This window comes from Nyctereutes procyonoides, unplaced genomic scaffold (genome assembly GCF_905146905.1).
Source record: "Nyctereutes procyonoides isolate TBG_1078 unplaced genomic scaffold, NYPRO_anot_genome, whole genome shotgun sequence".
In the NCBI taxonomy this organism is placed as follows: domain Eukaryota; kingdom Metazoa; phylum Chordata; class Mammalia; order Carnivora; family Canidae; genus Nyctereutes; species Nyctereutes procyonoides.
Window position 1 is genome coordinate 60974404 of NW_026575135.1, and position 17210 is coordinate 60991613.

The 17210-nt window shown below is 34.1% G+C and overlaps 1 protein-coding gene across 14 annotated transcripts in view; it reads right to left on the reverse strand.

Moving 5' to 3' along the window:
- Positions 1-17210, reverse strand: part of CSNK1G3 (casein kinase 1 gamma 3) — a 108471-nt gene that overhangs the window by 45539 nt on the left and 45722 nt on the right. For all 14 annotated transcript variants that reach the window (XM_055301809.1, XM_055301801.1, XM_055301804.1 and 11 more), the window contains 3 exons: positions 15504-15573; positions 2092-2240; positions 348-582 (listed from right to left, as the gene is read on the reverse strand). In XM_055301809.1, the coding sequence (XP_055157784.1) occupies positions 348-582; positions 2092-2240; positions 15504-15573 (454 nt within the window). The remainder of the gene's footprint in view (positions 1-347; positions 583-2091; positions 2241-15503; positions 15574-17210) is intronic.

Genomic DNA, 17210 nt, shown 5'->3' on the forward strand with positions numbered 1-17210 from the left:
AATCAAAAATCTTCACACACTAAATGCCGCTAATATTAAGTATTTGCTCATATTCTTTAATATAAGAATAATCATATGCATCAGCCTCACTGTGTATCAAAGCTGAACATTTCAAGTTGTCACATAAAAAAAAAGACATGGTGAATGATATGCCATTCATTTACCCTAGAACAACTTAAAGAGCTGTAATAAATATAAATCAAAGTTAACTCTAGCTAGCTGTGATAAATAATAATTACAACAGAAGCAACTGTAATCCCCCCAAAACTGAACCATAATAACAAAAACTTGCATTGTTAGCAGAGTTACTAAATTCAAATTTCTGTACTTATGAAAGGTATACGTACCTTTTCCTAAATGTGTGTTTATGCTCATATATCTAGCTGTTCCTGTAAGGCTCTTGTGTTCTCTGTATGGTATGTGTTTCTTCGTCTCTGGATCAATATATTCCTTTGCCAAACCAAAATCTATAATATGAATAACTTGCTGGGTTTTGTTTCCTGGACGTCCTATTAAGAAGTTCTCAGGCTTTACATCTCTGTATATCAAGTTCTTTGAGTGGACATATTCCATGCGAGAGATCTTGATTCACCAAAAAAAAAAAAAAAAGGAAAGAAAGAAAAAAAAGTTTTATTTTAGGCTATGACTAGCATAAAAAGAGCATGATAGAGACGAGAAAATTCTCACAATGAAAACAACATAAAGAAGAAAAAAGTAAGAAACTGTTTCAACCCTTTAAAAGTAATATCAGTCTATAGTTTCTCAAAAATATATTCAATTATGACTAGAAGTCTTTGGTTTCACTATTACAGTCACTTATAAATGAAAGTATTTGAACTTCATAAATTGCTTTCATGCTGGTAAGCCAGATCTGTCAGCACTTATGGATGAAGCCACCTCAGACAACCAAACAAGTCTACCAATACAAAGTCTTGAACTGAGACATACAGAGACATCTTCATAAAGTTGGAATCTGTTCTTCCTTATCAATTCAATCATGGAGTAACTGTTATATTAAAGAAACTTGGAGTCTAAATTGTTAAATAAAAACAACACAGTATCCTTCAGGAGACCTCTTTTCTCTTTTTTATAACTTACTTATGTCTTTCTTTAGGTATTAAACATTTTAAAAGATCTTGAAACCAGAAAATTCTAGAAGACCACTCTAATGATAATATAGTACATTTCCACTAATTCTTTTACACATTCTCAATGTTCATTGTATAAACTGTCACAGTGTAGGACATGACAAACAAGAAAACAAAATTGCTTCATTTAGCGATAATAATAGTTGACAACACAATGTAAACACACAGCCACTTAGGACTTTTTAGTTTGTTAACAAATTCTGGATCATAATATACAATATTCTATGACCAACACTTTTCATTAATGATATATTTTGAGCATTTTCCAGGTTACAGGACATTTTTTAATACACAGTTTTTAAAGCTACATATTATTTTATGGCTATTAATAATTTATTCAACTAATCCTATCTCTACATTTGGGTTTTTTTCTCACTTTATGATAAACATCCTTGCACAATATGCTTTTAAGTATATGTGAACACTTCGGCTGGATATATTTGTAGAGGCAAAATTAATGAGTCAATGGAGAAAAACAATTTTAAGATTTTGCAACATTCTACTGGCAGTGATTTCAAAACTGCCTTAAATCATTCTCTAAGTTGTTTCCTCATAGGTTCCTTGAAAATTTAAATATTTTATAAGACTCTCCCATTGTTTCTTCTTTTTCTAGGCCATTAGAATTTATCCCTAACATTATAAATCCACATTTCTCTTTTCTAAGCATTCCTCTTCTAATATGAAAACAAGGCTAGACACAATTCTCAAGCTGAGCATTCTGATCTTAAGGCACTAAGGTATTAATTCTTTTACCCAAATAAAATGTACTTGGCTCGGTTATTTTGAGTTCTACACATCCTAAAAAGACGAAATGCAGAAATGTCATTAGGTAAATGTTCTGTGAAGATAACAACATAGACCTTGGAATTTTCTATCTAAATGTGTGACACCAAAGGAACCATACAACCATTGAAATGGCTTCAGAACCTCCTGCTTGACTTACCAGCTGGATAGCGATCATGAGAACTGTCTTAAGAGAAAACGTCCTGTCACATAAATCAAACAAATCTTCCAAACTAGGTCCCAGAAGTTCGAGCACCATGGCATTGTATTTACCACAAGGGCCAAAATAGTAAACTTGAGGTATACCATCTGGGGGAAAAGAAAAAGGATTTTAATCATTTCCTTATCTTAAATATCATATTTTTCTTCCTTAGAAAATCAATAGGTGGCATTAATCTTTTTTTTTTTCAAGAACTACAGCAGTATCTGCACTTTTTCCAAACATACAATGAATTTTTCCAGAATCAATCTCCTCCCTGTACCTTTTCCTTCATGTTCACAGGGCAGCCTGGTTCCATCTCTCCTGCAGCTGCATTACTGAACTACATCATAAACAGTGCTTCAGTGTTGGTCTCCAACACCTTACCAGAGAGAGGAAGTGAGAGAACATGTTTCCTTGCCACACAGGAAAGATACGATTTTTTTTTTTAAAAAAACAAACAAGTCACTGTTCTCTTTAGTAAGTCTGAAGTAGGCATAATGCTAGGATCACCCTCAAAGATTTCCATTCTCTGCACACACATCATACAATTCCCTTCCCACGAGTGCAGGTAAGACCCCAGATTTCATTCTTGTGATTAGGTTATGCTATGTAACAAGGTGATGTAATTAAGGCCTCATCAGTGGGCCTGAACAAATCAGGTAAGCCCTTTAAAAAGGAGGGTCCAAAAGTCAAAGATATTCAAAGCAGCAGAGAAACTCTCTCTTGTTGATTTTTAAAAAGCAAACTGTCATGCTGTAGAAGAGGCCACGTGCCCCGGAATGTTGGGCAGGCTCTAGCAACTGAGGGCCTCATAGCCATGAGGTACTGAACTCTGAAAATAATCAGTGAGCTTGGAAAAAGACTCTGAGCCTCAGGTCAGACTCTAGTCCAGGCTTACACCTAGATTTCAGCCTGGCAATACTCTCCACAGAGGACCCAGTTAAGCCATGCCTGGAGACCTGGCCCACAGAAATTGAGAGATAAAGAAGTCTCTTCCACTATGCTACTAAATACTACGTAATTTATTATACAATACAAAATAATACAAACCCCAAATATGAAGCCTAAATGCACATAAATCACCTGTATTTTATTTTTAGAACTAAGAGATTTGCAATAAACATATCATCAGTGATCAATTTATCTTAACAATGCATTTATTTGTGTAAACTCCTTCCATCTTCAATGTCTCACTTTTACTTTCAAGTGATTTTTTTTTTTGCTTGTTAGTTTGTTTTTAGTAATTTTAGAAGGGAAAAGAATCTCTAGATAAAACTTTCCTATTCTTTTTTAAACTTTCCTATCCTTTTTTAAACTGTCCTATTCTTTTTTGAATTCATTGTAGTTGCTTATCTGTAACATTAGCAATTTGAATAAGACCAGTTTTTCTCAAATGTGAATAGTGAGGCAGCAGAACATCTGGGGAAAAGAAGGCAAGACGTAATAAATTGGTGAGGGGAGTGGACACATTCAAACTGCATACATGACCCACCCCCGAAACAGATTCATATACACCCTCTCCATATGTGTATGTCAGCACACCCTGCCACACACGCACACACACAAACACTTCCCTTCACCATGGGGTATCACTGTTTTAGCATAAGCCACTCTTACCATAGCCAGTCTTGCAAGCATGCGTCAGATCTACCCCTCATATGTGTAAAAACAGGGAAAAAGTTCAGAAATAGTGAAATGAAAGCTCACTAAAGTTTATTCCAACTCTGAAATACTACTTTTATTGTGCTATACACTGCTTTTATTATGCTATTAAGAGCCTGGAGCTGCAATTAAGACATTAATACTTCTGAGCTACTGAGTTTTTAAAATTATTTCCACAAGGCCATTTTTTTCCCCTCTCTGCCACTGGAAGTTAATTTTCATGCTCTTCATTTAGCAATCTCTAATAACTCACTTCTACTCTAGTTTGTTGCTTCTGATCTGTAAGATTCAAGCAAAGCAGATCATCAAGTTTGTTAGAACTATATATGGAATGGAAAACTAAACAGGTTCTGAGGTTCTTCCATGAAAGGACTGTCAAAGAGCTTTTCAACTTCCTTCAGAGGCACCATCTGTATTCTTAATATTCATTTAAGTTGTTGTGAGATGACCTCTCAATAAGGTAGCAATATATCTTGGTTTATTAAATGACTGATTTATTCAAATGTTTTCAAAGCTTTCCAGAAACAGAAAATAATTTAAGTAATCTCACGGTCTTAATTCAATGAATGCTTACAGAACAGGCACTACATCTTTATGCATAGGGTGAGACATGATGGGTTAAAAGGGTGGACAAGACACCTTGATCAAAAATAATTTAACCAGGGAATGCAAATTTAGGTTAACATTCAAATATCCACCAATGCAGCTCACCAGAGTAACAGAATAAATATGAAAAAACATGACATCATCTTAAGAGATATTGAAAAAGCATGTGACATCAACTCTCAGCAAATCTGGGAAAGAGGGTAACTTCCTCAGTCTGGTAAAGGGCCTCTATGAGAAACTCACAACTAACATCATACTAAATGGTAAAAGAATTAATGCTTTCCACTTATGACTGGAAACAAGACAAGGATGTCCACTTTCACCTCTTCTATTCAACAGTATAGAATTCTACATTGTTGAATTCTATTCAACAATGCAGGAAAAAAAGCCATTTTCAAAAATGAACAAAGAGAGTCCGTTACTTTAAGAAAAAGTGAAATAATTTACTTGTTCCTATTTGTTGCCAATAATAAAATTCAAGCTTTCACATAAAAATTAGATTTTTGCCAGGATGACTTTTGAAAGCTTCCCAATACTAAAGACAGAAAAACACAATACCTTTTCCGATAAAACTGTGGTAACATTTACTACAACTTAATTTTAGGTAATAAATATGGCAATAATTGAAAATCTCATTCAGTAAATCAGTTTGTTCCAAGTGACCAATGCATGTTTTTATAAAACCATGAACAGGTAAATGATCTAAAATATAATGGATTTTAATGTAAGAGAGACTAGGAAAACGCTTTTCCATGTGGCTTCTAGCTCTACACTACAACTTTAAGAAACTACCACTGGTCAAGTTTTAGTGTAGTACCAAAAAGATATTTATAATCTAAAAGCTACTTAATTAGCCCAGACTAACAAAGCTGTGAGTTAAAATCTTGTTGGTGAAATACGAATTGGAACATTTTTAGAAGAAAACTGTCCTAACCTTTTCAAAAAAACCAAAAACATGCATAAGACCATACTGAAGTTGTGGTGCTGGTAACAGTTAAAAAAAAAAGAAGGAAGGAAGGAAGGAACGAACGAACGAACGAACTAAATGGGAACCACCTAAACATTCATCAACTACAGACTAATTTAACAAATTATGTTCATCAATTATGTCATACCCATATTGTAGAACACAACACAGCCTTTAACTACCCGTGGGGATACGCTGTGAAGGACAACTTCTGTTATTTACTTCCTATAATTCTGAAGTGATCATTTAATTATGTTGTTTACAACAATCATACATTACTTTTAAAATAAAATGTTTTTAATAAGTTATTAAACACACATACGAAAAGACACTAGAAGGAAAAAACAGAAAGCTAACAACAGAGATTAGTGGAAGCACAAGTGACTTCCACTTCCATTTTTATACTTTTTAAACTTTCCCAAATTGTTATGAAAAAATGCTATTTTTACAATCAGGAATAAAATGTCTCTGTGTGTCTCTCATGAATAAATAAAAAATCTTTTTAAAAAAGGAATAAAATGCTCATTTTTTTATATTCTTCTGGAACCACAAAGAAAATCTTGATTGGAAAATGATTTAGACTACATTATTTAACCCATGTATTAACTTACTGAGCAAGTGTTTCTTAAACATCCTCCCAAATGTTGAAAATTATACAGGTGTACTTCTACTCATATTAACTATCAGCTTCATTCTGGAGCTCCTAGAAACAAAGCAAAGTATACCTTTCGGACTCTGTCACCTTATACTGTGTGTAGCCTCCCTTGCCTTCCCACCACACCTCACTAACACAAGGAACAGACCTATTCGAAGGCTCAGATTTATTTACTCTGTCTCATTTGAGCTCTTCTAAAGCTGCATTCCAGAAATTTCTACTCTAGCTCCGCCATCCAAGCAGCCAACTTCTCATTTTACTCAACCTTCAAATCTCTTATCAAACTATCTCTATTAAACGTGACACAAAACTATAATTATTCACACACAATTTCTCACAGATGAGGAAAAGCATGCATAAGGAAATCTGCTCTGCTCTACTTCATATAAGCCAACTTGTTGCTAGAGGAGAATTATTGCATCTCTAACATGTACATTCAATCAAGCTATTTACATAACATACCTTTGAGTTCCTAAGTTTCTCAAAACGTCCTTTTTTTAATGGTTTCAAAGTATCTCAAAATTACATATCTCTACCTTATTCATGATGGCTAAATTTCATAAAAAGCATTACATTTCATCGGGTAAATTTAACAGACACTTAGTCTAGGATTTGAATGAGAATACTTCAGTTTCATCATGCAATATAATTTTACCTTAACATATGACTCAGCATTAAATCTTTGGGGAATGAAAAAGGATAAGCAATTCTAAATGACTATGAATCAATGTGTTTACAAACTTCTTAGGTAAGTATTAATAATGTATTTCAACACCAATTTCTCTTTTTTTTAAGATTTTATTTATTTATTTGAGAGAGCTAGAGGGGGAGAGAGGGGGATGGAGGGAGAGAGAGAGAGAGAGAGAGAGAGAGAGAGAGACTATGCACATCAGCAGTGAGGAGGGGCAAAGGGACAGCGAGAAGCAGACTCCCCACTGAGCAGGGATTTGATCCCAAGACTCTGAGATCATGACCTCAGCCAAAGGCAGCCGCCCAACCAACTGAGCCACCCAGGTGCCCTCAACACAAATTTCATCTCACTGATGTACAAAATCAAGAGTTACAATTTTTCTTTAAAACCCTAGGATGTAAAGCAAACTCTGCAAAGGTCAAACTAGAATTTCATTTCCCAGGACAAGTCTGGACAGTTTTCTAACGCTAGCAAATTAAATTGTTAAGAGTTAGGAAACATTGCAACTAACAAAGGAGTGCTGGGGAGTACCCCAAGCAATAACAAAATAAAACCACCGCTAATATGAACATGGGAGACAAAACCACCAGGAAGAGGATTTATGGAAGGAGGAGAGATGAAGGAAAAGAGGGTGAGAGAGAAGAGGAAGGCAGAAAGAAGCCTTAAAAAGAAGAGTAATGAGGTGTTAAATTACCCATACCTCTTGACCAAAGTACTTGGCTACTGAATTGTATGAATGCAATAACTCAGAGGCTGGATCAAGCTTTATGTTTGGTCTTGTATCTAGTGAATTTTCAACTATAAACTTATACTACACCCAATTCCAATTGTTCTAAAATTCTTTGTAAGACTACTATAAAGAGCCATCCATTGTGAATTTATGAAAATTAGTTCTGGTAATTTCCAGTATCCCTTTCAAGGTAAGTATATTTTTTCTCCCAAGAATGGGCAAAAATACAAAATTCATATATTATTTGAAAATACAATCTCACCCTTTGTCTCCTAAAATTAATTTTATCAAACGCTTCTTTTTATATTTCAGCATTCCATTTAAGTGACAAAACATTAATTAATTAAAGTCACAACATTAGAAGGTGTAACAAATACTCTTAAGACTGCTTACTATATTTTGTGCCAGGTATTAAAGTACTTCAGCTCCTTATTGTTGGGCAATAGTTAAATGCATCATTAAAAGAAATAATATCATGACGTTTCTTTTCATTTTCATAACTGGTAGTATTCATATGGGAAGGATTAGAACAAAAGCCTTAAAATTCTGACTAGGAAATCTGAAATCTACAGATGTGCTTAAGAAATCCTAAAATCTGATTAGAAATACTATACAGAATTATCACATATGCTATATTCTTTTTCAAGGAAGTTTCACTTTAAGGTGTTCTTAACCTTTAACATAAAAGCTTATACTCTTAACTCAGCAGTTCTCCAGATGTGGTCTGGAGACACATCAAGGGAAGGGAATGGGTGGTCCATGAGACCCTTTCAGGAGGTCAATGACATCAAAATTGTTTTTACAACAACACTAAGATGTCATTTACCCTTTTCACTCTCCTTCTCTCACAAGCAAACGGTCATATTTTCCAGGGGCTACACAACATGTGATATGTCAGTGGACTGAAAGAAGATAAGGAAAATCTAGCTGTTTTCTGGTAAGCCAGACATTAAAGAAATGTGCAAATTCGTAAAATAAAAGCACTCTTTACAGATTTTTTTGATTTGGAAAATGTGGTTGTGATTTTAAAATGTTAGTGTTAATTCAAAATGAATTAATGTAGGAACAGTTTTATATCTGTTTTAATTTCTCATATGGTAAATATATATAACTCACAACAACAAAAGTTCTCTGGGATCTTCAAAAAGTTTGAAGGGTAAAAAAGGATCCTGAGACCCAGAAGTATGAAAATTGCTGACCTAGCTGAACAGCAAGCTCTGATGTGAACAAGCAGATGCAGTGGGTTCCAGACGTGGCCAACAGTGGTTCCATTAAATATCATAACACCCACATTTAGAAATAAAATTCTACCAATGAACCCCAAATGAAATAAGGTCACCCCACAGTAAAAAGAAAATAAAAGTCCTTTCTGTGATAATACTCTTTACACATTTTGAGATCATTCTAAATTTCAAAGAACATTAAAAAAAATAACACCTACAAACAAGTATTGTCCATTATATTGACTGTTACATGAATAAAGAATATTGCATGAATATTGAATAAAATTATATTCATTATATTATGTTACATTATTCATTATTCAGTTATTATTCTCTGGGCCTAATTAATGAAGGAAAAAATAAATTCTCTGTATCATTTTACCCAAGCTTCTAGTTTACATATCTTTCTCTCACAATGTGTTACTTAATATTTAAATCAAAAATAAAAATGAAATATGAAACCATCAACAGTATTTAATGGTTTTATACTTTCAATCTTTTTAATATTACATAGAGAAATTTAAAAATTATGCTGCATTTTAGAAAATTAAATCCGTCACCATTTAGTCCTACCCTATTCAAAGGTATGTTTTTTTTTGATATGTTTTAATTTAAGATTCTTATGTGATTAATTTCTCACTAAAAATACTATAATTACCACACCACATAGAACTACTCTAATACCTGCACCATATAAACCAAACTAAAAGCACTATTAGTTAACCTTTCCTTATTATGTTGATAATGCATAGCTTTCTTTAAGTGTATACATTCTCCATCAACTATGACTAACACAAAACCTTTGAACTGCTTCTATCAAAAGTAGCAACATACACAGGTAGTCACATATAAATTACTAAAAGTTCAGCAATGCATAACTGAAAGAAATTCCCATAAAGAGAGGCCTCTGTAAGGAATGAGAAATATTACGTATATTTACAATGTCTTCTCAAAGCAATTAAGCTATGACAGAAAAGGGAACTCTCAGAAGCTACTACATCAACCCCTTTTGATCTGAGCTTACATTAAGTCTACACTATTCACTGGCTCACCCATTACAGGATTCTTTATTATGTTTGTTAATACCAAACTGCAATGGGAGATATCCTAATTAGTTTATTCACTTCACTTCCATGGTTTTTACAGCATTTTCTTTCAGTTCTCTCAGACATTTATACACAGAAAGAACAGAATTTCTCATTTCTTCAATATAGAAAACTTTTAATCAGGCTGCTAAATTAAAGGAACTTTAGATATTAATAAATGTAGATATCCAGCTTTAAAAGTTTTTTATTATTACAACCTTTCTTAAAAGTAAACGGTATGATCAGATTTCCATACATTATGGAATCACCAACACACATTTAACTAGCAAACAGCCCTAAATTGTCTTGAAAAGGAAGTGAAAATGGAGGTGTCTGTAAACCAGAGCAAAACACAGAGGAAATACCTAAATCGTGACTTTTTAACAAGGCACAAGCCAAGAAGGCAGAGGGGTCAGTACAAGGCAGGAAGAAGAGCTCTTTTAACAACTCTCAGAAGGCAATACTATGGAGAAGTATAATTTTAGAAAGAGCCACTGCTGCTATTATCAAATTATTGTTTAGAACTACATAGTTCAAGGCACATCAAAAAGCCAAGGCACTCACTTAGAAACAATGATTTACATATGCGTGGTCTCAAACAGTGTGTTTAATACTACTTCTATAGTTACAGATCGCTGACAACAGTAATTTATAACAGAAAAAGATTATTCTACTTCCTCTGGTAAGTAATAATTTATGACAAAGAAAAGTTATTTTGCTTTCTGTCAGAAAGATTATCAGCTAATAAAGAAATTCTGGGGAAGCCCCAGTGGCTCAACGGTTTAGCACCACACCTTCAGCCCAGGATGTGATCCTGGAGACCCAGGATGGAGTCCCACATTGGGCTCCCTACGTGGAGCCTGCTTGTCCCTCTGCCTATGTCTCTGCCTCTCTCTCTCTCTCTCTCTGTCTCTCTCTCTCTCTATCTCTATCTCTCTCTCTGCCTCTCATGAATAAATAAAATAAAAATAAATAAATATATATTTCAGGAGAGAAACAAAACAATGTCAGGAAATGTACTGCAAAAGAGGTGACATTTAGCTAGGGCCCAAAGAAATAAGGAATTCATTGAGAAAGAAAGACATTCCACATAGGAGAATACAGAGGAAAATAATATGATCTATTCAAGGAACAGTAAATTGAGTGTAACCAAAAAGTGGATTAGTAGAAAGAGAAAGAAATTTGGATTTTATGCTAAATGATATGACAGAACTTTGTGATCATCCCAATTGGCCGAAATCGGAGGCAATTACCCTTTTCATCTTGAATGGGTGTGCCACTAATAGCACAAGATAATCCAGAAGAGCAAACAGGTCTTTGGGAAGAGAGCAAAATCACTGGAAAAGTAAAGAGAAAAGAAGAGAGGGAGTGCAATTCTAGGTACACAGAATTTCTGATCCCACTAAGGTCATACATGTATAACTAGATTTTAAGAATGGAGGCAAGGGATAGAGAACTGAACTATTTGGGCAGCAATTTCATCTGTTTTCTTCCTTCCGTTTCAAGAAATTCAGGACCATATGATGAAAGCCACATACTAAAAACAGGAGCACAATTCCTTACTTGTGAGCAGCTATATCAACCCTACAATTGTCTACCTTAGAACTGCTTGTTCATTTTTTCTCACAAAACATCCCTTCCCCTGTGTAAACTACTGCTATTGTGATTTTTATGACTGAAAAAGTCATTTGTGCCCAGTGCAGTGGTCAGTGTGGTTTTGTCTCTGTTCCTCTTCTTATGTCATGCTCTATACTCTCCCCTGTGGGATCTCAGTCATTCCCTTAGTTTTAGTAACCACCTATATGCTGATGATTCCCAAATCTAGATCTTCGTTTGACTCAATAAATGCTGACTGTATGTGACAAAACAAGTCTATTCGATACATTACATTTTTTGCAATCTATTACAGAAAGCAGTAATGGTATGAAACAATACTCTAATCCTGGGGAAAGCTAAGTAGTGAGAGAGAGGCAGCCCCTCATGTACACACTGCAGTAATATTATATAGAATAGTTTCAGTGTCTGTATAGAATGGATTCAGGAAACAAATACAAAAGAAAACAGAGATATTCTCAGGAAATATTCTATTTCAGAGAAACAGAGACATATGGACTTACAGGAGGTTAAAAATACAGAAATTATTTTTTTTCCACAGATAGCCCAATAAATAATCCTAAATAAATCCATCTTTTAATTTTTGCTTTGACTGTGGTCAGGCACACATGACATAAAATCTGTTATTTTAGCCATTTGTAAGTGTTTAGCTCAGTGGCATGAGGGAAATACACCGTTGTACAACCATCACCACTATCCATGTCCAGAACTCTTCCTTCCATCACTTCATACTGAAACTCCATACCTATGAAATAATATTTTCCTATTTCCCTATCCCCTTACAGCCCCCTGGCAACCACCATTCTGCTGTCTCTATGAATCTGACTACTCTAGGGACCTCAAATAAGAGATCACTCCAAAAAAAAAAAAAGAGATCACAGAGTATTTGTCTTTCTGTGACAGGCTTATTTTAGTTAGCATAATGTCCTCAAGGCTCATCTATATTGTAGCATATATCCAAATTTCCCTTCTTTTTAAAGACTGAATAACATTTCATCGTATATATAGATCACACTTTGTTTATCCATTCATCTGTTGATAGACACTTAGGTTGTTTCCATCTTTTGGCTACTGCAAATCATGCTGCTATGAACGCAGGGGTATGATATCCATTAGCATGCAATCTTTTGTACAGATAAACAAGAAGTAGAATTGCTGGATCAAATGGTAATTCTATGTTTAATTTTCTTTGAGGAACAGTCATACTGTTTTCCATAACATCTGCAGCTGTACCATTTTACATTCCCACCAGCAATGCACGAAGACTTTGATTTTTCCACATTCATACTAACATTTGTTTACTGGTTATTGGTTTGATAACAGCCATTCTATGGATATGAAGTGGTATATCTTTACAGTTTTCATTTATATTTCTCTAATGATTGCTGATATTGAGCATTTTTTCAGGTGCTTATTGGTCATCTCTACATAGTTGGAGAAATGTCTACTCAAGCCTTTTGCCCACTTTTGAAACACCCTGTCTGTATTCTTGTGGTCAAGTTTTAGGAGTTCACTGAGTCTCAGTATTAATTAATTATACTTATTTTTAAAGAGAATACTAACAATCAAACTGCTACTTAAATAAAACTTAAAATATTTTAAGAGAGTTGTAAGTAAAATTACCTTGGATGACTCATTTATGATTAAGACCAGTCTGAAAATATAACCCCTTCAAGTATCAATTCCAAAATCAAACTTTTTGTTTATTAGGCTCCATGCCCCCTGTGGGGCTTGAACTCAGGACTGTGAGATCAAGAGTCACATCCTCTACTGACTGAGACAGCCAGCACCCCCCAAATCCAACTATTTTAAAAAATCATCAGTCCCTCCCCAAACAACTAAACTCTTGTTTTTTCTACGAAGCTCACATGGGCATTCAAAAATGTTTTCAAAATTCATGATTGATATAAAAATTCTGTAGTAACCTAAATTCACGATTCACATAAAATACTCAAAAATATTCACACTTTCATCAGCTTCATGCAATACCATTCATATTTCAATCTATGTAAATGCTATGCCATGGAGCACAGGGAAGTGTCCTAATATATACTGATTGTCCTCTATATGGTGGACCCTGTCACTGTGGAACACTGTAGCCCTATGGCATTCAAGTGGTCAAGACGTAGGCCTAATTTTTACTACCCTGACATAATTTTTAAAGTTAAAGAAGGCAAAGATATAATAATAAAAGTAAGTGTACATTTGGTACTCAATTCAATGACTCCCTAAACTCTAAATTGACTTATTCATTCTTCTCTAATTAAAGTGTTCAATCGCATTTTTCCAAATGATAGCCTTACTGTATAAGTAATGATCGATCTGCTGTCTTTATTTCCCCAGCATCCAATCTTCCTCTGATTAACACCTCAGTTTCCCAATAGGCAACCATGTAGCCCCATTCTTAGTCCCAGAGTCAGCAGTAGCTCCTGAGATGAGCAAAAGATCTAAACCTGGGCAATGAAATTCAGCAATTAAAACAAGGAAAGGCATGAGATCCAAAGTAAGACAGTAAGATTTGGTCCTAGAACTTTCACTAGAAGTTTTAGGGAAAAAAAATGACATCGTAATTGCTAAGCTAGGCTACTGGTAACCACCTCCGCCATCTCATAAAAAGGGCCAACCAGAAAATGAAACTTACACACATACACAAAGACAGAGCACAGAAACAAATTCAAGAATGTTCCTGATGGCAGTATTTGAAGTCCTGGATACAATAATGTCTTAAAAATAGGTCCTTTCCCTGAATTTCCAGTAGATGAGCCAATAAACTCTTTTTTTTCACTTAGCTTCTTAGGGCTTTCTATCACTTGCTAGTACTAACTAATATGTATGGTTTCATACATAATTAGTTTTATCCCCCTATCCTTTAAATCTCAGTTGTCAATGATAATTTTGATAACTCCTAGAGGGCTGTTATCAGACTTAAAAATGCATTATGAGAAGACTTCAGTGATAAAAACATTAATACAAAATGTCAACTTATTGTCCCTATAGTGACTACTCATTTGGAAAGTATGCTGTTAGAAAAAAAAAAAGAAAAGAATGTGCAAAATTAATAACGTATTAAGAAGTGCTCAGCTCTATCAACTAGAATAAAAACATGGCTTACAAAAAGACACAAGAAAATAAATCCATTTTATTAAATCCGGGGAAACAAAATATCCCTACCTGATAAGGAACTACACATACAGAGCCATTACAGTCAGCAGAACAGAAGTGAACAGAAAACGTACAGCTGTGAGAGGCATTTACATAAAGGCAACGCAACATACTATAGGAAATCTTCTTATTAGCTTTTTTCCAATGGCAAAAAATATCCCTGCTCATTAATTTTAGAGTTCATATAAAAATACACCTGTACTAAAAAAAAAAATTCACCTTTATTAACTTCATACAGACAATGTAATTACTGCATACTTGTGGCTAAAACAGCAATTTATTTTGTCACAGATCTGGAAGCCAGAAACCTGGAATCATTCTCATTAGGTTGAATCAAGGTATTGGTAGGAGCATGTTCTATCTGGAGATTCTAAGGGAGAATCCTGGAAGCCTCTTCCAGGTTTCTGTGACTGCCGGCATTCACTGTTATGGCTATATAAGCAATCTGCATTTTAAAACCACTTTGCCTTCTCCTTGGTGTATATAAAATATCTGTCTTTCTTTTATAAGGACATCTGTGACTGTATTGAGGTGCTATTCAATAATTCAGAATAATCTACCCATCACAAAATCCTTAATTTCATCATTCCTGCAAAGGTAAATTTACAGGTTCCAAGGATTATGATATGGGTATATTTTATGGGCCACTTTTCAGCCTACCACTGTCCTAAGTCATTTCAGTAACTATAATATCACCAAAAAGGCTAAGACTTTAGAAATCATATGCATCTTGTATTTTCAAGTTAAATTTTTTTTCACAATGTTCCGTATTCATATTAGCACCAACCAAGTAAGCTCCAAAAAAAGTCATAATTAAAACAAAAAGAGAACATTAAGACTCTAGTAAGGATATGTCTTGTAAGCATAGCCTTAAAGAAGTGATTCATTTTAACCAAATTTAAAATACTATTCTTTTAAACTGAAGAGTTATTATAACAATTTGTTACAAATTTAAAAATTAATACAAGACTTTACCTCCAGATCCTAACTGCTTGTAGAATCTGTATTCCAAATGTAGCTGTGGTGCTCTGGATTTCATGGGCTCCTAATTAAAAAATAAACAAAAATAACAAAAAATATTAAATTATTAAAACATCACTAAGCCCCAATTCCAAATGTTCTAAATCTTAATGTCAACTCTTATATAATTTAATATTCTACTAGGCATCTTTCTCTAAGGTTGTTAGATCCACATAAAAATCAACTTTACATTCAATTAAAATCAATTGATGCCATAAATGTAGGTTAAGTGGCTATTAGATGAAGCAGTAAAGAAATTTATATATCTGACTTTTTGACCCTGAAAAAAATTATACTCTGAACATTCATGGCTAGGGAAATGATAGCCCTTACTCTTTCTCCTCTTTCCAAGAATTCATCTCTGAACTGTGTACTTCTCATGTAAAGGTTCTAGATTAAAAGAAGGCATAGACAAGTGAGAAAGAACAAAGATGAAAGTATGAAAATTTTGACAGGAGCAACAAGAGATTTTTTAATTTTTTTAACTAGGGTATAGCTTACAATAAAACACACAGTTTGTAAAGCATTAGATCCATGAGTTTAGTTAACTACATATATTCCCACAACCACCACCTCAAAAACCTTTAGAACATTTCCATCATCCTTCCCTCAGAAGCAGTCTGCTATCACCTTTGGATGAGTTTCATCTGTTGTTGAATTTCATATAACTGACATTATACAGCATGTTTTATATGTGTGTGTGTCTAGCTTTTTTTCATTCAACATGTTTGTGAGATTTATACACTCAGAGAAACATCATAAAAGCAAGAAAGACTCTAGATAGAAGAAATAAATAATAAATGTGTGAAAATATCTGCAGAAAACAGGAAACTATATAATAAAGTAACAGGAAATCTGTATAAGATCCAGTAGGAAAGTAAAACAAAATAACAATATTTAAACAAAACCAACAGAACTTCAAAAAATTTTCTATGACTTCAATAACTGAATTTGCAAACTCAGTCTGCCAGCAAAGTAACACAATAGAAGAAAGACTTTGGAAGATACATGGGAAAATGTCTACAGAACTAGAAAATGTACAATGCCTCTACAGAAATTATATGGAATGCATTATGAAGAAAGAAAAACAGAAAATACAGGGGAAAAAATGAGAGACCTAGACAACGCAATGAGAAAGTCTAACAGACATTTCATAAGAGTCTCAGGAGGACAACAGGGAGAGAAGTGACCAGGAGCAACAAGTGAAGAAGTAACTGCTATGAATCTTCAAGAACTGATGAAAGACAGCAAACCACAAACTCAGGAGGAATACAGATCCCAAACAAAAGAACTAAAAACAAATCTATGGCCAAGGCATATCCTAATGAAAACTATAACCCATGAAAAAGACTTCAGAAAAAGAATGTGTAAAATCCCAGGGGAACAATTATAGTCATAAGTATTATTTTAAGAGAAAACAATGAGCTCAGCTCTTGAGAGGCAGGAGAGTAAAACAGTTAAAAGCACAGACACTAAAACTACACTGTTGTGAGTTTGAATCCTAAATCCACTACATACTAGCTGAGTGGCTTTGGCAAATTACTTAACTTTTTTGTACTTCTCAGTGTCCTCTTCTATTAGAGGGATAACACTTTATCCTTCTCATTATACATATATGCATATGATTATTTTATTTGATACATACACACATTTATACGACTT